The following is a 20,008-nucleotide window of genomic DNA, read 5'->3' on the forward strand; positions in this document are numbered from 1 at the left end:
GCCCCGACCACAGGTCATTTAGTCAACCACAGACCATCACTTTAGTCTGTAGATGATACGCTGTGGTGGTTCAGGAAGGAAGGAGAAGGGACTTCTGGGAACGCTAACAGGATTTCTAACCCTCACCAGAAAGATCCCATTGGGAACTTAATCACCTCCTTATTAAAGCTTCTGAAGCTAGAACCTGAGGGGCTACAAATATGTGATCTGAGACTCTAACGGGCCCATCCATGCTTCACTGCTGGGATGCAGAGGCTGGCATGCGTTGGCAGCAGGCAGATCGGACATCATGGAGGCCAGAGAGACTTCAGAGTGAGACAGGTTGTATGGAGAAAGGTGACCTGACACTTGAGAGAGAGCAGCCACATTGTGTGGGCAGGAAAGTCATCCCTGTTTTGTTCATCCATTTAGAGAATGACTTGCAATGATAAGCCCATTGGCCAAGCCAGATTCCTCCAGCGAGACATGGGAGCTGAATGAACTGTCAGGTTAACAAATGAATTTCCCATGTTTCAAAAATAGGTTGGAGGTTGCATGAACTTTTCCAGGGAGAAGTAAAATGAGCACCTGCCCCAAATTGGAATTGGCACCAAAGTCCATAGATTGACTCATTCATGTTGTGTTTAAATAAAAAATGAGTTTATTAGCAATCATTGGCAGAGTGGTGGACAACTATGGACAGATGCCTTTTCCCCAAGTTGCCAACTGCCCTTCTTACCAAGCCTAGCACTTGATAGGACTCTGAGACTCCAGCAGGATTGATGCAATGTGGTTTCAGTGCACTCCCCAGGGTCAGGGCGGTAGAGGTGACTGCAGGCTCAGACATACGGCACAGACAAAACCAGACTGAGAAAGCTATGTTTCTGCGTACTCCATCCTGGTCTCAGAAAACACTGCCCAGCCATGGGGAGGCTGGCTTATTTTGCAAAGTGTGGTACATAGAGTAGTTAGGTGGAAGCTTGCTGCAAGGCAGAGTTACTCTGGCTGTGATTGGGAAGACCAGTCTTGCCTCAGGTGTGGCTTAGAAGGCCTGAATGTGAAAGCTTCCAGTCCAGGGCAAGAGGCATTTGGACCTGTGCTTGCCAGGCCCAAGGTGGAAGAAGAGCAGCCCCCGCCCCACTTCCGGTTGGAGGTGGGGGGGGGTATAAATGGTGTCTCTGAAGGTTGACAGTGTTAGCATCTCAGTGCCAGCTTAGCAGATCAAGGGAGCGTGGCATGGGGGGTAGCAACTCTCGCTAAAATGACTCCCTCTCGCTCTGAGCTGGGATCATTCTAACGTTCTACTGTTTTCTGTTCTTGAGACACCAACTTGCTTTGTAGTAAGGTGTAGTCAGTTGACCCTCCTTGGTTTTGTGTCTGAAGTTCGAGAGAATTTTCATCTTTTACATTTTCAATCAAGTCGGAAGCTACATTTCAACTTCGCCTGGTACTGGCACGGGTGGAGTGCTCCTTTGCTCTCTAAACTGCCCCTGTAGCCACTTTCCCCAGGCACCGGGACCTTCTTTCTGGAGAGAGAGGGCATGTCGTGGAGATGGCTGCCAGAGTATCAGAACAAACACAGGGTAGATGGGGGTGCAAGCGGGTGGTTGCAGAGATGCAAACCAACCTCTCTGCAAACTGTGGGTGCCACTGTCCAAACGCAAGTGAAGTAATCCCCTCACCTACTGCCTAGGCATGGTACGTAGACAGGAGGACCCATGTGGCCACTGGCTGGTATGGGGAAAACCGAGAGTGAGCTCCCAGGTTATCTTTCTTACAGCAGGATTCAGTGGATGTGTTCATCTGCAAGGGGTCACTGGTCACTTGTTAAGTGATCACATTATGCTGGGTACTGGGAGGTTCAAGACTCCCTGTTCTCAAGAGTGGAGCATCACAATTGGAAACCAGGACCCAGGAGACAGAACAATTAAATATTAATTTGTGTGGACGAGGGAGAGTGAGCGCATAGTCCAGAGAAGGTGTAAATTGGAGTGATCAGAGAGGCCTGGAGGGGAGAGAATGTGAGAGGTGGTCAGAAGAGAGGGGACGGTCTAGAGTCGTAGGTAGGGTGGGGACGAGGCAGGAAGAAGACCAGGCAGGCTTGAATTCCGTGTGGCAGGAAAGAAGAGAGGTGTTCTCTGAGTAACATGGGAGTGGTCATGCTAACCCCACTGCACCCATGGGTGCCAAAATGCATGGGTGCGGCACGTTGTGTGTCAGAGTTGTTTTGGAGGGATTGAAAACAGTCCTTAGATGTGGAGCAGGCATGGAAATTCAGGCCAGGAGGTTAGGGAAGAGTGTTGGACTCACAGCTGTGGAGTTGTCTGTGGGTGCAAGAGATGGTTAAAAGGATTGCCAACTAGAAGTCAAGACTTGCCTGAGGTCAGAGTCAGGGTGCAGAGGTAGGTGTGGGAGAGGTCAGCTCCCTTTGAAACAGTAGCTGAGACATGGCCATTAGAGCGGTTGAAGTCAGCTTCCTATGAATGGGGAACAGACTTGGCAGGACCTGGAGGCCCTGAGAGATGATGGGTCCCCCTGATCGGAACAAGACTTGGGGCCGTCTCAGAAGGTCTAACCGGTCCTCCAGGGTTGTGTTTTAAGACACAGAAAGAAGAGAGAAAAGAGGAAGAAATTGAACCTGCTGGGAGTCCAGGGGTCCTTACAGGAACAAAGGACCAAGGTGTTGCATCCCAGTGAAACTCTGGATGGGGAGAAAGGGGAAGGGAAGACCTTTGAGACATAAGGAGGGGACAGCCACAGAGGCTGTGCAGGTTCGGGATTTCCAGGTCCAGGGAAGGACACCGGGAAGGGTGGGCAGTGTAGAGGGCAAGGAGGGAGGTTAACAGGATTACTGGACCCTGAGCAGCAAAGTCCAGCAGAACAATGAGGTGAAGTTGTGATGGGGTGGGTCTGTGTGTTCCTCTAGTTCTGGGGCAAGAGCTAAACAGTGAAGTCGTTGCCGAGAGACTCAATGATCTTTCTCAGTAGAAAGAGCGGCCGGTGCAGAGGTCCAGAGGCAGGAACGCAAGTAAGTGGCTGAGGGGTTGGTATATGGAGAGGGATGTGGAGCTCCTGGTGACAGGGTCAGCTCTCTGTCAGAGCCTGATTGGACAAGGAATGCGGGGTGTCCTCTCAGAGCAATTAGGAGTTTCGGAAGAGTTGAAGCAAGGGAGTATTTTAACACCTCGTGTGGTCTGGGGCTGCTGCGTGGGGGGACAGCAGATAGGAGCAGGATCGGAATCAGGGCTGGGCCTTTCCTCCACAGCATCTGCAGATCAAGGTGGTAACAGCCGAGGGTCTTGTGGGCTCAGCTACTTGGCAGCCAGGACTGAGGCCCCACCGAGGGCCTGCCCCTCACTCCTTAAAGGTGTTTATGGAGAGAGCCTTCTTGGAACGATGTGTTTGGCTTGGCCCTGAGAAGACTGTGAGACAGTTTCTGTATCCTACACAGGCAAAGGGTGAAATGTACCCAGGAGCTAGGGCACAGGGTGTCACAGGTCCAGTGTGTCTCCTAGGAGGAGGCATGGTGCTGTGACTCACTCCATGGGCTGCCTTTGCCCCCAAGCCTGCTCTGGGCTCCCCTGGGATTCTGTGGATCCTTCCCTTCTTGAGTCTCGGGCCCCCTGAAAGGCTGTGTTTCAGGAACTATCCCCTTTGGCCTCTCTCTAGTCTGGATACCCAGCCCATTCTCCCACAAACCCAAATCCCCAGGCCCTGGACATCATGGACACCATCAAAGGACTCTTGGGCTCCTGCCCTTCCATACACCTGCATTCCCTTCAGACCACAAAGGGATCCGTGAGATGATCTCCCCAGCAAAGAAGGCAGGTTGGCTTGTCACAGCCCACCAGGAGCAATTCCCTGGGAGGTGACCTGAAGTCGCAGACCCAGCATCACTGCCTGCCTGACCTGGGCACCTGGGCCTGAATTATCTGCCTGCTGTCAGAGAGTACACAGTCCAGCTGGGGAGACTTGAAAAGGCACAGGGCCACCTGAACCTCCATCTGGCTCAGGAGCCGCTGCCAAAGCCTGGTGGACGAAGAGGCTGTGCCTGCCCACAAGGTGTCCTCCAGCAGGGTTAAGCAGCGTGGCCACGCTCAGCCCCCTGACAGGTACCACGCAGGCCCACCATTCGCCAGAACTGTGCTGCCACACGCCATCACCAAGTCTCACCAGGCTGTGGTCAGCGCGTGCAGTCTCATGCAATGCCGTGTGCCTCCTCTTTAGTCAACGTCTCCATCCTGCAGGGTCGGCCTGCCCCGCCTTCTGCTTCTCCGTTCCCTGCACCCCTTTTCTTTGCCTCTTTTCGTTCCTTAACCGTTTTCTTTCGTCCCTTGAGCAGGGCAGCTAGGTGGTAGCAATAGGCTCTGGGACAAACCTGCCCGGCAGCTGTGTGCCTCCCCCCCACCTTCCCCCTCACCCACTCCCCAAGCCGTGGCTCACCGTTTGCTTCCCACCCTCCCCGCCAGCTTACACCAATAACCAGGCAGACATCGCCACCCAGGGCTGGTTCATCGGGCTCATGTGTGCCATCGCCCTTCTGGTGCTGATCCTGCTCATCGTCTGCTTCATCAAGAGGAGCCGCGGTGGCAAGTACCCAGGTGAGATGAGGGGCAGGTGCTCAGGCCCCCCTCCTGTGGGCCACCAGGCCCCCACCAGATCCAGGCCTCTGGGCCCTGCTCTCCCAGGCCGGTGGCACATTTGGCTTATTTCTTAGACACTGCCAGCAAACAACTGAGTTGATTGTATTTGCCCCCGGGGTGAATGGACGCTGCAGTCTAGGCTGCTCCAGGGAGACATGGAAGGAACCCTGGCTCCTACTGAGGTGGCCTGCCTCCCCTTGACTTACCTCCTATCTGCTGGGCAAAGTGGCTTTCTTCAGTCTGAGAGTCGTTAAGACGCCGGGTCAGGGCAGAGATAGGGAAGTGAGGTGGCCGTGTTGGAAATGGAGAGTAGGGGGCCAGGCGGAAGCAGCATAATCAAGTGAGAATCCACGTGGTGGGCCACGCCCTGCTGAGGCTTGTCTCACAGTGCCTGTTCCCACAGACTTAGCAGCTCTGGGGACAGGCTATGCTGATGACACCCTGGCCCTTCCTTAAAGTCCCACAGAAACGCGTCTCTTCTGTACCTCAAGGGCCTTCAGTGTCAAAGACAAGGACCTCTCCATTCTTGTTTCAGAAAATAATGATTTTTATTTTTTTCAAATGGGCAGGAGAGCCATCTGGCTGTGACAGGGTGGGTAAGGGGACGGGAGACGGGTTGACAGAGAACCCGGGAGTAGCCACCCTGTTGAAGTGGGGGATGAAACTGTTTCCGCCCTAGAGCCCCAGCACCAGACACATTCCCCAGATGCTCCTTTCTCCCGGGGGCAGGCTAACTCAAATGAAGCAGATAGGAGCAGGAAAGATGGAGTCTCCTTCGTTCGCTGCCCAGGACCCACAGACCCTTGGGTCCTGAAGCTTATGCCGCTGCTAGGTGAGGGAGGGTAGGAATTTAGTTCCTTGTTGGTGAGCAGTGAATCCTTTCACTTCGTTCCACTATATTTAGACTGTTTTTCTTCTGCAAGAGAGAAAGCCAGAGCTGGATAGAGGTCCAGACATGGGGCACTTACTGAGTCAGGGGGACCTGGACCCTTGGTGAAGGAATTCACCAGATAAACTTAGAGCCTGCCTTTGCCCAGAAAGTGCCCCAACCCAGAAAGTTCTCTCAAGCCAGCCCCCTTACCCCCAACTTTGGGGTAAGCACCTCATATAGTAAGAAGACAAGCGACCCAGGAACCAGGGCATGGACTCTAGTTTTTGCTCTTCCTGGAACTGCTCATCCTGTGGCCTGTTCTCACCTCCTAAATGGGTTGGTTATCCCATTCGGGCATCACAAAGTCCCTCATGGAAGTACCTATGGTATGCCAGGCTCAGTGCCAGATGCTAAGAATACAGGGGGGAAGATAACTGATTTCAATATTACAACTAGCTCAGAGGGACCAACCACGGCACAGCAGGACAGGCCTTGGATGTCATCATCCCAGAAGCTGTGTGGGAGGGGGAGCCAGCAAGAGGCTCCCGAGAGAGCACCTTCATCCCACAGACACAGGAAGCAGCCCCCCTAAGCATTCTGCTCGGGGCTTTGGAGAAACACAGTCCCCCACCCTGAAGGAGAAAGCTAACTTCTGTCACCAGTGAGGAAATATATAAGATCATTCTAATGCAGAGCAAACTGAGAAAGGCCCGAACAAAGGAGCATTTGCCTTTGGCAGAGAAAAGGATGACATCTCTGGTTTGTTAGGACAACTTGATGGAAAAATGGCAGGGAGTTGAGAGGTTTGTCAGCTGGGGTGTAAAGACCTCTTGGGGTGTGAAGGAGGCAGAATCAGCAACTGATTGAGCCTGGGGCATTGATAGCGCTTTGTTAAAAGGAAGCTTGTCATTGACTGTCACTGAGCCCAAGATGGTGTCTGGGGTGCGGTGTATGTGGGTGCGTGCACTTGTACACAGATACCAAAAGAGGATGTTGGCTGTCCTGCTCTATCATCCTCTGCCTTATTCCTTTGAGACAGGGTCTCTCACTGAGCCTGGAGCTAGGCTGGTGCCAGGAGTCCTGTGTCCGGCCCCACAGCTCCAGAGTGACGGGCACACACAGCAACACCTGCCTTTTTACATGGGTGCTGTGGACTCAAACTCGGGGGACTCTCAAGTTTGCACAGCAAGCGCTCTTAGCCACTGAGCCGTCTCTCCAGACCCCAAGGTGATGATGTCCTTGGGCTGTGTGTTCAGACGCACCCTGGAGAATGGAGACCTCCTTCTTAATCATCCCATCTGTCTGTCTGTCTTCCCTTCTCTTTACCGACCAGTGAGAGAAAAGAAGGATGTCCCCCTGGGCCCTGAAGACCCCAAAGAAGAAGATGGCTCATTTGACTACAGGTGACTGATCTCCTTACCCCCTGGGTAACTGTCCTTGCTGCTCAGAGTGGCCACTGTGTCCACATTCCTCCAGGCCACAGGACTGCTGCTCACAGCAGCCACTGGGCCACTGTGTCCACATCCCTCCAGGCCACAGGACTGCTGCTCACAGCAGCCACTGGGCCACTGTGTCCACATCCCTCCAGGCCACAGGACTGCCTCTTTTCCCTTTGGGGCAGTCATTTGGCTGGGTGTTTGCACTCCGAGAGGCTGAGAAGCCCTGGTACCCACGACTGGACAGGACTTCCTATTTGGTTCATTCCACTTTTTCGCTCAAAAGGAGCCCTGGGTCCCTTTTCTGTGTAGTAAGCTTGACCATCAGGTCTCCTTCCGGCCAGCACCCCACTCTGAGCCCCCAAGATAATGAATGATCCAAGAAGCCTCACTACTCTGTGAGCTGGTGCCAGAGCTAGGAGGAAGCTGAAGGAGCTCGGGCTGGACTGCCAGGTAGTCCTCTGTCCGGTGCCCACACTCCCTCTCAGATCTGAACAGACCTTTCAGTCAAGATTTGCCAAGCTGTCACTGGCCCATCTGGATGGCCAGTATATTCTGAGCTCCAGAATGGGTCAGGGTAGATCATGGAATCTCATCCAAGACCATCTGGGCTGGGAGAAAAAAATATCAGAAAACAACCCTCCTTCCACACCCTAGCCTTGTTAACTCTGTGCACAGGTCACCCCATCATCCTCTGACCTCTCCCCGTCTCTAAGCTTGCTCTACTTGCTCTACATCTACTACTTGCTCTTCAGGAGCCTGGCAGATAGCACTAGGTCAATGGGTAGGGAGCTGCTGCCTGCCCAGAAGCCATCTGGCAGCTTATGGCCGCAGCTGTCCATCAGCCTGACATCCCTGGGAGAGCCTCCTCCTCCCTCCCTGGCTGTCCTGGGATCACCTGGCAGGGTCTAGCCTCCCTGTGGGCTGAGATCTACCTCTGGCCCCCAGTTTAAAGGCTGTGGGCTTTTTTTTTTTCCTCCATGCCCTCGGTGCAGCCCAATGGAGCGGGGGTGAACACGGGACAAGCTGTTTCCACCACCTTCACCTCTCCTCCCTCCGGGCTAGCCTTGGCTCTGTGGGCTCTGCTCCTAGAACCTGCATTGAATGAGTTCAAGAACCCTACTGGGGAATGGCTAAAATTAGGAAGTCAGGAGAACTAAGTTTCCAAGGGAATGTGCCTGGGAGCAGAGGGCTCTCCCGCTCTGTTCTTGGCCTTGTTGCTGGATACCCTTCTCATGAGACCTGCCCCTTCCCGTGTCTGTCCTCCTGGACCTTGCAGCCCTGCGGGGTGGGGGGCAGACAGGCAGGCAGGTGGCTAACCAGGCACTCTTCTATCCAAGCCTCCTGAGGAAAGTCCCACTCTAGGTCTGGGAAAGCCAGCAGCTCTGCTTTCCCTATATGCTGGTTCTGCCAGCAAGGAAAGTTAAGAGTCATGAGCCACACAGGGAAAATCCCCTTCTTCTAGACCAAGGTCCCTTTCCTCTCAAGGGTCCCCACATGCTGTAGTCTCTGACTCTGCCCAGGGGTGCATTTAGCTGAAGTCCCTGGACCCTGTACAGGAATCCCTCAGACCACCTAATGGAGTGTTCATGTCCAGCGGTGGCCTGTGACGGGGGCGGGAAGCCTGACAGGAAGACTGAGGCACTGCCAACCTAGCAGGAAAAAAAAAAAAAAAAGCGATATGACTGCAAAGAAAAAGAGTATTCACTTTCCTGCCCAACCTCAGCTCAGCCGGTGTCCTTCTGTGACAGTGCCATCAGAGCACACAGATCGGCCACCATAGTAGGTAACGTTCACCAGCATCATGGCCGAACAAAAAAAACTCGAAGCTAGTTTTTTTTTTTTTTTTTTTTTTTTTTTTTTTTTTTTTTCGGTATGGGCCAGTGGCTCTGTGGACCTGACTAAACCCTGTCCATCAAGAGAAGCTGGAACAGCCATGGCCTGTGACTACAGGACATGCCTCTGCCCATGTCAAGGAACCCGCCTCTGCCTTTCCACTTCATCTCAGCCTTGCTTGCCTGGGCAAAGCAATGTCCATGCTTTGGGGCTAGTAAAAAGTAAAAGGAGTGTATGTTCACCCTATGTGCCACTGCAGGGCATGAACACTGCATTAGGTAGTCTGAGGGGATTCCTGTACAGGGTCCAGGGACTTCAGCTAAATGCACCCCTGGGCAGAGACAGCCCAGCAGAGTCAGAGACTTCAGCATGTGGGGACTCTGAAGAGGAAAGGGACCTTGGTCTAGAAGAATGGAACTGTCCTCAGGAAGCTTGAGTGGAGGAGTGCCTGGTCTAGCCACCTGCCTGGCAAGCTGGCCCATCTGTTCCTGCTCCGCTCCAGCTCCATCTAAGGCCCCTCCCTGGTCGCCGTCTACCCGAGGCTGCTGCTAAAACATGCTGACTGTTAAATTGACAGGTTAGCGAGGGAGGAGCAGGTGACTCGGAGTGCAGAGGGTGTGGTGTATCTGCTCAGACTACCTGGCACCACTGTGGTTCCCTCTGCAGGCCTCTAGACTTCCACAGCTGGCCCACAGCTGCTTCCTGCCTGGGAGCCTGTGTCACCTGTGAAATGTGGCCAGCAGCACCTGGTCTGTCTGTCAAGCGATCTTCCAGCCAGGAGGAATGGCACCGCACAAGCTTGGAGGAGCAGCCCTAGTATCTTAGAGCAGCAGTTTTCAACCTGTGGGTCACAACCATTGGGAAACACATAGTTCCAATGGTCTTAGGAGTCCCCATAATCTATGTGTTTCCCAATGGTTGTGACCCACGGGTTAAAAACCACTGTCCTAGGGGTTGGGGATTTAGCTCAGTGGTAGAACACTTGTCTAGCAAGTTCAAGGCCCTGGGTTCGGTTCTCAGCTCTGGGAAAAAAAAAAGAAAGAAAGAAAAGAAAAAGAAAAGCCACTGTCCTAGAGAGTACAGCTGATATATGGGCTGGGCATCTGCCCTTGTAGGCTAATGCTACTATATCTCCAAGGCCTGGAACTCTTGTCACCCAAGAGGGCCTTGAAGGGGCTAATAGCCTTGCTAGGGCCTTCTCAAATTAGCAGGCCTCACATGCTTCTCTGAGTGTCCCTCCCTCCCACCTCATCCCCCACTTCTTTTACTTGCTAGGCCCAAAGCATTAGCATCCTCTCCAACATGCCATCTGCCTTGGGCAAGACACTGGTCCTCTACGTGCCTCAGTTTCCCTTTTATAGAGTCTATTGGGCAAGGGCAGGTAGACAGTGGATGATCTCCAAGTCTCATCTTCCTGCACTGTGTGCTTGGTAGGAAGCCAGCTGCCCTCTCCCACCCCACCTGCTTTTGGGCTGTGCTGGCCAGTCTGGGCCTGACTCTTGTCCCTCTCTCTGGCCAGCGATGAGGACAACAAGCCTCTGCAGGGCAGCCAGACGTCTCTGGACGGCACCATCAAGCAGCAGGAGAGTGACGACAGTCTGGTGGACTACGGGGAAGGTGGCGAGGGCCAGTTCAACGAGGACGGCTCCTTCATCGGCCAGTACACGGTCAAAAAGGACAAGGAGGAGACCGAGGGCAATGAGAGCTCCGAGGCCACGTCGCCGGTCAACGCCATCTACTCTCTGGCCTGACGGAGCGCCCCGGTCACGGCACTGCTTTGCAAGTAGGAGGGGAGAGGGGAGAGACAGCCACCGCAGACCCACCGCCAAGCCACAGCCACCTTCAGGGACAAGGGTACCACATGGGGGTCTGCCAAGCTGTGAGGACCAGCGGCGACCCAGCTATCCACCGCCCCCTCCCAGGGATGCCCCAACGCCCTCGGGTGTCACTAGATGGGAAGGCTAGAGCTACGCTCGTCGGAGGGAGCCCTAGCTGCTTGCCCTATCTCGTGGCCACCCTGAGCGTTCCACCACCATGGCCACCCTTGATCTCAGCACACGCGTATCCATTTCTATTACTTACAATCTTTTCACTGTCTTTTTTTTTTTTTTTTTGCTTTGTGCATCTTCTCCTTCCAACCCATTGTCTCCATTTTCTTTTACTTTTGGAGAAAAAAAAAAAAAAATGTCCCTGGAAAAAGGAATAAGTGGGCTCTCCCCCAGGAAACAAAAAGATGGGCAAAAAGGATTGATCCATAACACAACATGCAGAAAATCTGTAGTATTCAAGCTGCCACCGGCCCGGTGTGTTTCCGAAGGATGCCTTTCGCCATATGCCTCCCCCCGCCCCCACCTCCCCACCCATCTGCCTCGGCCTTGTCCATGCTGGGCTTGGCTCCTTTCTGGAAAATGACAGTGTTTTTTTGGCAGGGAGAGGGTGGGCAGGACTCCTCGCCATGCTCTGGTTTGGTCGGGAGTGGGGTTTACCTCTCGCTCCTCGTCTTGACTCCGCCCCTGCTGCCCGAGAGTCTGAGAGGGAGCTGCATAGAAGATGAGGAAGAAGAATAGGTCCTGATGAGGAGGACTGTGGTGGCTGAGCCCCATGCAGAAAGGAGTGAGAACGTAGTTCCTGGGTAACAGAGCAAACCTCTGGAGAAAAAAAAAGGGGGGGGGGCTGGGTTTGGACCTCGTCTGTCTCTGGCAGTGAAGCCCAGAGTGGAGGAGAGAGGACCACAGTTGCCCACCCAGTCAGGGTCTATGCTGCTACCCTCCAAGAGCTGGATCCCTGTGATACAGGAGCATGGCTGGTGTATCTGGGGGTAACAATGCTGCTCCCCCTCACATCCTCTCCTTGCTCAATTGTGTCTGACATTGACTTGTGTTTGACATGGTATATGAATGGGGATCTGCTGCCCCCAGACTGAGCCTCTCTGTCCTTTCATTAGGGTACACATACATATCAGGGGACCCTGGGGTGCACCGAACTAACGGTGCTGCGATGCCCCTGCCTGGAAGGACGCAAAGCTCTTCGTATGCCTTACGCAGCGCGGATCTAACCCTGCAGTTCCCAGATCCCTAGGCCTGCTCTGCAAGCCTTGATGCCTCCAGTGATGTATGTCTCGGGACCAGGGCAGCCTATGCAAGTGTCCCCTTGGGACCGGAAGCAGCCACCCCACACACGCCCTTACCCCCCACCGCCCTAATGGAGACACTCGCAGGCATGCAGATCTCAGCCTGAAGGTGCTGCCTTCATCCCCCACCTAATCCACTTCTGAAACCAAAGGTACCTTGGCCTCGGCGACCACAGGAGAGACGGGAGATCTTTGAGCCAGAGTGTCGCCCTGTAGCTGCGTCTACAGCCTGAGGCAGTTGTGGGAGGGCAAGGTGGACCACGGCGAACAGATCACCTGCCACCGGCATGGCCTCCAACTTGAGCTACTAGTCAGGGGCCTAGGCAGGAGCAGGGCTGTGCCCTTCAGAGACTTTCCAAAAGCATCATTTGCCATATGTTTAAGCCACAGAGGTATTAGCAATGCTTGTATCACTTGATCCGCGTGGGGTTGAAGGTCAAGCCCAGAGGCACACACTCTCTGCAGGTAAGAAACCATATCCCAGAGATGAGCCAATCACGTTTGAACCGGAGAGTGTGTCGTGGTCCTTTGACCCAACCCATGGCCAGCGCTGGCTGCCTGGAGGCCTGAGAGATGGCCCTCGTGGCGAAAGGGGACAGGGTAAACAGCAGAAGGCTGAGGATGGGGGTGTGCTCTGAGTCCCCTTCCCCAGCCGGCTCTCTTCTGGCACTCTCGAATGCAGCTGGGCATTGCTGCAGGATAAGTCACCATTCCTGGCGGGAAGGTTCGGGGAAATGTGTCTGTTAGCTGAAGTGAAGACTCACCCTTTCCAGAAAACACTTTGGAGCTGGGCAGAATGGTCCGTTTCTCAGGTCTCCTTCCCATGGCACCATCCAGCTAGGGAACGCATGGCACCAACAGCGGGTTTTTAGAGGAAGGGACTCCTAGATGCCACTGTAGCTGTCCCTGCCACCGACAGCCTGGAGAGGGCTGCTTTGGTCTTAAGGGTCCAGGGAAGCAGTGAATCCTTAGGCTGCCTTTGTGCCTCATTCCAGAGCTCTGTCATGTTCGGTACCCTCCTCCTCTGTATATAAAGAGATGGCGATGAACTCTTCTCTCAAGCTTTGTTTTGTGGGTGCTGATAGCCAACCACCACTGATCACAGCTCTCCTGGCAGGGACAGATCTGGGCTGGAGATGTAAAGATGGCAGGTGCCCACAGACCAGACTCTCCGGCCGGTCATGAGAGGTTGCAAGGTGGAGGAGGCAACTTCTTCCAGGGAGGGGAGTGGCCACTTCCCACACAGCCCGCCAGACCCTACCCCAACTCAACAGGAGACCAGTATTGCCCCTCCCTACACCTGGATCTCAAGCAGCCATCCCAAATCCTGCCAGTGTTTTGCCTGTCTGGTGGGGGCCAGGGAAGGCTGTGGGTCATCTTGCAGTGATTTCTGGGTGTTTATCCAATGCTCTTTGAGCTTCTAGTCTGGACCAAGGCTTGAGCCCTGAATCACGTTAATGAGTGAGGTCAGACGTGACCCCTGCCCACACAGGGCTGATATTACTGGAAATGAGTAGATGAGGTAGCGGGACAGAGTGTCCTTGTTTGCTTAGACTACTGATTGTCAAGTCAGGAAGGAGAGGCTTCCAAGGGAGAACTTGATCCATTGGACCAGCAAATCTGGGCAGGGCGTGGCAGTCAAAATGAGCAGGGGTTAAGCAGCCAGCGTTATGCTTCTTTAGGGTGTCTGTCTCCCCCCAATTTGGCCCCTCTTTGAATACTCCTGTTCAGAGGTGGATTCGAGGTACAGGTCAGGATCAGCTGCCCCCCCACCCCACCCTGCCTAGGATATGGTAAACAGGATACACGGGTCTCTGCTTGTGCAGAGACCCAAGCTGACACCAGAGGGAAAACCAGGCCGGCTCCTGCCCTTGCCTATTTCCTCTGCCCCCAGAGGTCAGGGGAAGAGGGACCGGGACCACCCCCTCTCAACAAGGTCTGGAATGATCACTGGGCATCGAGTCAGCCGCTGACTCCACTCACCCCACAAAGGGAACAAAGAGAGCATGTCCCTGGTTCCCCTGAACACAGCATTGTGAAGGGAATAGAAACATCCGTGGGTATTTGTAGAGTTTCCGGACAACCTCCCCACCCACCACACACCTGTGCATGCACATGCCCATGCACGGAGTAGTCCTCCACCCTGCTGCGGAGCAGGGCTTCCAGGAGGGAACAGTGCAGATCATGACGTCATCTTGCAGAATGTGAGTCCATATCTGGCTCGCTTGAGATGAGCTACCAAGGCCTGGGGGTGGGGGCACTTTGGGAAAGGAGAGAGTCTCCAGGTGGGGCCTTATGTTTGTAATTCCTGTGGACAGAATGTGGAGAAGAGATTTGAAGAAGAGACAAACAGGCCTCCACATTTCCTGGCCCCTCCTGGGGAGCCCCTGGTTAAGCCTGGCTCCCCAAGATGATGGGGAAAGATGGGGAAAGAAAGGTTTTCTTGCTATGTATGAGGCTGTTTCATGGTTGCTCTGCGGAGGTAAAACTTCTTGGTCCCTCCGTGGTCTAGGACTGAGGCCAAGACTCACTTCTCAGAAGGAGGATATTGCTCAAATGCCAGCCCAGAGCCCATGCCTCACTTCTGTCACCTTGGGGTGGGGTGTCCTCCAACCAAGTCCAGCAGCCTCTGTCCAATGCAAGCCGATGGCCAGGATTAGGTCCACTAGCTGGGTCACAGTGCTCCCTTTTCCCTGGAGCCAATGTCCTTAGGTGAATTCCACAAGGTAGCCTAGGAATCCCATGTAGGCAGTCCCCAGTTCAAAACAAGACATCTCGAGCCAGTGACAGAGGATGTGGAGTGTCAGGAGCTTCGATGCCCTGGGGGACACAGGTGGACCGGGCAGAGCTTCCCTGCAACTCCGTGGCCAAATGCCTTTTAACACTAATGTGCTGATAAGAGCAACTGCCGCCGCCGCCGCCGAGGGAGGCGGAAACGAAGCAGAGCCAAGGCTTCTCGCTTAGGACAGAATCGGATTCCTGTGTGAAGGAACCTCAGAGCTGATCTAATCGAAGTGACTCACTGTACAGAAAAGGAAGTGGCAGTGCAGGGGGGAGGGGGGGAGAGATGGCCAGTGAGGGTAATATTAGGACTTGAACTTGGGCCTTCTGACTCCGTGTCCAGTGTTCTTTCATCCCACCACAGCTGCCTCAGCAGGTGTTGCTCCAGATCTGTCCTGCTTGTCACCCTGCCTCCTCTTTCTACATTACACTCCCAGAACCTCCCAGTGAACAGCAAAAAGGCTTTTTCCTGAGTCCGAGATCTGCCAGTCTGTGATAGCCCCGCGGTTAACTCAGCCCAGGGACTTCCAGGCTGCCTAGCCCAAGGCGGGAAAGTAGAATGATGAGCCCATAGTTGTTTGTTACTGTGAAACCTGGACTGGGCCCCAGAACGGTGTCTCTTGCTTCATCACGTACCAGGCCTTCAGCATACTGTATTGCTCAGAAGTGAGGGCACGGAGGGGGTCTCTGTCCATTCTGCCCTTGACCACAGAGTCAAGGGGAGCAGGACCCAGGCAGGCTTACCACCCTGGGATCTGCCGAGCTGGAGTTCAGCAGGTGTCAAGACTTCCATGAAGCAATAAACACAAAAGTCTGGGAGTAGATATCCAGAATTTTGTGCATTCCTGGTTTTTGTTTTGTTTTTGTTTTTGTTTTTCAAAATTGCTGCAGATCAGATGACCCTGACCTGCTTGCTCTTCTGAGTCTCAAATGTGATGTCCTTGGTCAGTGTTTTCCCTCTGCCCAGCTTCCCAGCTCGTTGCCAACTTCTGAGCTGATGATCAGTCACCTGTCACACGCCGCTACGTGTCCTGGTCCCACCCTCAACCATGCTGGATCCTGGAGGACCTCTTGCCCTGCCCCCAACCACGTAGACATCTCCCCGTTCCAACATGGTGTTCCCTGTGTCTCCATCCTGCCCCACATTCCTACACACACGAGTTGGTCTAACATCTTTTCCATTGGTGACATTTTAACTCCCCATGGCAAGCTCACTTTAATCCTTCTCACATCATGTCCGTCCCTTCTTGTGAGTGATTGTCATTAACCAACTTCGTCAGCGACAGACGTGTATCTGAGGGTGTCATGCGCGACCTTCAGCAGGGACTTCTGGGCCATGGAGGACTGTCTAATACATGGACTTACAAACTGACTGCATGAGCAAAGAAAAGGCCAAATTATTCAGATTTTTTTGAATCACTGTAAAAAAAAAAAACTGATTTCTTTTGTATAGAGAACACTAAACGTATAATAAAAGTTGTTCAAAATGGACCTGAGTCTTCTGATTTGTTTCTTTTCTTTGGGAAGAGGGATGTCAACGGATTAATAACGGCAGTGAATCAAAGGCTTAGGCACAGTGACGCATGTCAATATTCCCAGCCCTCAGGAGGCTGAAGCAAGAGGCCCAAGGATTTGAGCTATACAGTAAGTTCAAGGTCAACCTGGGCTATATAGAAAGAGCCTTCAAACGACAACAAAAAGAGGGACCAAAGGATTTCCATAGGCACTCGGCAGGAGTCCTGTTATAGAATTCTGCCGTTCGAGTCCCCATCTAGCAGTTAGTCTTTATTTGGAAAACGCATTTGCACCATTTTGTGTTTTAAACGTAAAGTGAGTGAGACAAGGATGTATATGGCCAAGGAGACGCCTTCTGGTTAGGTGTAGCTGTGTGCACACACCACCCGAAAAGCATCATGCAGGGGAAGCTGGGACCAGGAGAGGAACTGGCAAAGGCTCCCTGACCCCCGTCCCCGCACTCTGTGCATGGGGAGACACTAGCACATCCCTGTCTGTCCTCAGCCTGGCGTAAGCAGCTGGCAGGAAGTTCTGCTCTGTAGAAAGAACTGAGAGTTCCTAGGTAGAAATGGGCAACAAAAGCAAAAGGACCCCCCTCCCCACACACAAAATGTAGACCCAACTCTCATGAGCAAAGAATCAGCAAGTAATCCTCAACCCCCAGCTTCCTCGCCTTCTGCCTCACAGTGGGCACTGACTTGAGAGGTCACTGTTTCACTAGATAGAGTGTGACCTTTGTTTCCAGGTGGGCTTCCTCTTGAACTGTTAGGTTACTCACTGGCTTTCCACACGGTATCTCCACCGAACCTTCTTGTCACTCCCAACTTAACACAATATCTCTGAAACTGATTCCTGATACCCATTGCTACCGGCTCACTCTTGGTTCAAGCCAATAGAGTTCTGGGAGAAGGGTTCACAGCACAAACTATGGCCCAAAGCTGTTTGTGACCTCCCTCCCACCCCTGCTTCTGGCCTTGAATACTTGATTCCAGATCCTGACTCTTTCTAGGCCACTGTAAATGCTTCCCTTGTTACCTTCTAGATCATTCCTCCCAGACCCCTTGAAGGCAGCTGTAGCCATTGTTAGAAATATTCTCTCTCTCTCTCTCTCTCTCTCTCTCTCTCTCTCTCTCTCTCTCCCCCCCCACCTCCACCCCCGCCCCGTGTGTGTGTGTGTGTGTGTGTGTGTGTGTGTGTGTGTGTGTCTGCAACTCTTGGGCACAGGCAATCCTCCTGTCTCAGCTTCCAGGATAGCTGAGACTACCTTATGCACTATTTTTATCCAGCTTCACACGTCTTCAGCCATCAGCTCCGCTGACACCATCCCAAGGAGTCTTCCCTGACAGCTCTGTGTTCAGGGGTTCAGATCCCCTCACTGTTGCCTCCCTGGCATCTAGTTTATGCATCATGGGGTTTGACATGGAGATTGTCTGTTTCTGCGACTAAACTAGGAATATCCTGAGTACAGGAGACTTTGTTTCCTCATCTCTGCTTCTAGAGACCAATGCCTGGCATTGGACTAAATGAATGAGTTGGTTGAAAGAGTAAGACTGCCATTCCTTTGAAAGAAGTAGCTGGGCAAACTCAAGTATCTGTGTTCTTCTCTGCCGGTACTGGATAGATACGTCTTGAACAAGCAATGACATTTCAGGATGGACCTCAGTGTGGTCCATTGGCCAGTGTGCAGAGCCATCCAAGGAGACAGAAATGAAGAGACGAAGGGACCGTCTTATTTGAAGAAAGCCAAGCTCCATTCGACGGAGGCCAAACAAAGCCCCTGCCTCTCCTCGGAGCCCTGGGGACCCCTGGGGACCCCTGAATGTGTCATCCTTCATCCCTGTCTCCAGAAGGCTGCGCCTCCCAGCCCATTAGAAATGCTAATCTCCAGCTTGGAGCTGGTTTAACAGCCCCAGTAGGGAGGAGACAAGCCATCTTCGGATGTTTATTAAGAGCAAAGTCTGTACCAGCTATTTCCCAGCTGCCCCCGATCCTGCAATCAGGGAATTCACTCCGTCCCCACTGCTCAGCAGCACATCACATGCAGAAATGCAGGCGCAGCCACCACACACCCTCCTCCCCCATAGACCCAACTTAACGCATCAGGGCCCATTTGTTTGATGTCAGCTCCTGCTGGAATAAGGACTAGGCAGTGGGCCTCACAGCAATTTGGAGGCACAGCTGCGGCCCAACAGCCCAGCCCCAGCCCTCGTCTCCATCCCCACCCCATAATTTGCTGCTGATTTGTCTAGACCCCAGTGCAGAGAAACACAGCTGACCCAGACTCAGTACACGCGGACCTTGATCCCCGACTTGGGCTTATTAGGGATTCACTACAATGAACCCAAGCAGGCGTCCTGACTGCAGAGAGCCAGCAGCAGGCAGAGAGTGGGGTGATTTCACTCTAAGGCAAAGATTCTCAGTACGGATTTAAGAGCTCCCGAGATTGACTGGGGGCTGACAAATAGCAACTGTGCATGTGTGCGTGTGCGTGCGTGTGTGTGTGTGTGTGTGTGTGTGTGTGTGTGTGTGTGTGTGTGTGGGTCTTGTATAATATTAGAGGAACCAGCCTTAATATTATACATCCAGGGGTCAGAGAGAGAACTACTAACGGCGAGACTATTATCAGGAAATATAATCTCAGCACACGAGTTCTGTAGTCCACTTGCTTTAATTCCTCTGGCATAACATCCTTTATACACAGCTTCAGTTCTGTTCTCATGTCTAGCTCCTTTCTTGTCTGATTTTTCTCTATATTTATCTACTGTCCTCTAGGTTCTATCTTAATTCCTTCATCTAGTTCTGTCCCTTCTAGGTTCTCATCTATCTAGTTCTTTCTCCATCAGCTTCTCTCCGTCTCCTTCTCTCTCATCTAGCTCTTTCTCATCTTGTTCTTCCCATCTGGCTTTCCTCATCTTCCATCTCGTTCTCTAGTCCTCTTTTAGCTCTTCAATCTAGTTCTTTCCATCTCAGCTCGTTCTCTCAAGTTCTTACCCATCTCGTTCTTCCATTCTCTTCTCTCCTCCTCTCCGTGTCCCCTGCTTTACAGTTATATATCTCCCAAAATCACAATCCTCCCCCACCAGGACACTCAGCTGAACTTCCTCAGCAGTGATTGTCCGCTATCAGGATCAAATGGAGGGTTGATAAGAATTACAAAGAGGGGCACTAGTTGTTAATTACCACTTGTGACCCAAAGGGAAGTGACTAATGAATTAACTAAAGGCTAAATATGGGTAACATCTAAGAAGAGGGATCTTACGTGCACAACTATAACCTTAAATGTGTTTGGTAAAGGATGTTAAAAATCTATAAGTTGCTAGGTCAATGGGAGAAAATAAAACTGTCTTCTTTTTTCCTGTGGCTCCTATCTGTTCAAGCTGTCTGCCGTTTACTGCAGGGTGGGGGAAAGTGTGCTCAGTCTCTAGGCAACCTGTGTACAGCTAGATGCCTCTGGTGATAGCTAAAGGGAGATCTGGAACTGGAGGTAAGGTTTGGGAAAAGAGGAAGTAAGGCTTAATTGGCACATCCGCCAGGCCTTCTCAAACAGGTAGCCTGGATGCTTAAGTCTGTTCTTAGAGAGTACAGAGGTATCTCTGATAAGTACTTTCCTCCATCCGGTGATGGACCTGGCCAGATGCTACCAATAATGATAATTACAGGAGGCTTGAACTGGGAGTTCTGGCTGAGCATAGCTGTTAGCACAGAAGTTTATCTAAATATTCCTAGAAGTGGTTAGGTAAGTAGCTAGAGGTCTATAAAGTTAGTAAGGCTGTAAGAAAGGAGGGGTCTGAGCTAAATTGTGTAAAAACTATTACTT

At 52.6% G+C, this 20,008-nt stretch overlaps 1 protein-coding gene across 16 annotated transcripts in view; it reads left to right on the forward strand.

Annotated features, from left to right (window-relative positions):
• Nfasc (neurofascin) overlaps positions 1 to 15,157 on the forward strand; it is a 171,296-nt gene extending 156,139 nt beyond the window's left edge. For all 16 annotated transcript variants that reach the window (XM_028876544.2, XM_028876546.2, XM_028876545.2 and 13 more), the window contains 3 exons: positions 4,449 to 4,580; positions 6,827 to 6,896; positions 10,285 to 15,157. In XM_028876544.2, the coding sequence (XP_028732377.1) occupies positions 4,449 to 4,580; positions 6,827 to 6,896; positions 10,285 to 10,516 (434 nt within the window). In that variant the 3' untranslated portion in view covers positions 10,517 to 15,157. The remainder of the gene's footprint in view (positions 1 to 4,448; positions 4,581 to 6,826; positions 6,897 to 10,284) is intronic.
• The last annotated feature ends 4,851 nt before the right edge of the window (positions 15,158 to 20,008 follow it).

The sequence above is a fragment of the Peromyscus leucopus genome, chromosome 15 (assembly GCF_004664715.2).
Source record: "Peromyscus leucopus breed LL Stock chromosome 15, UCI_PerLeu_2.1, whole genome shotgun sequence".
Taxonomy (NCBI): domain Eukaryota; kingdom Metazoa; phylum Chordata; class Mammalia; order Rodentia; family Cricetidae; genus Peromyscus; species Peromyscus leucopus.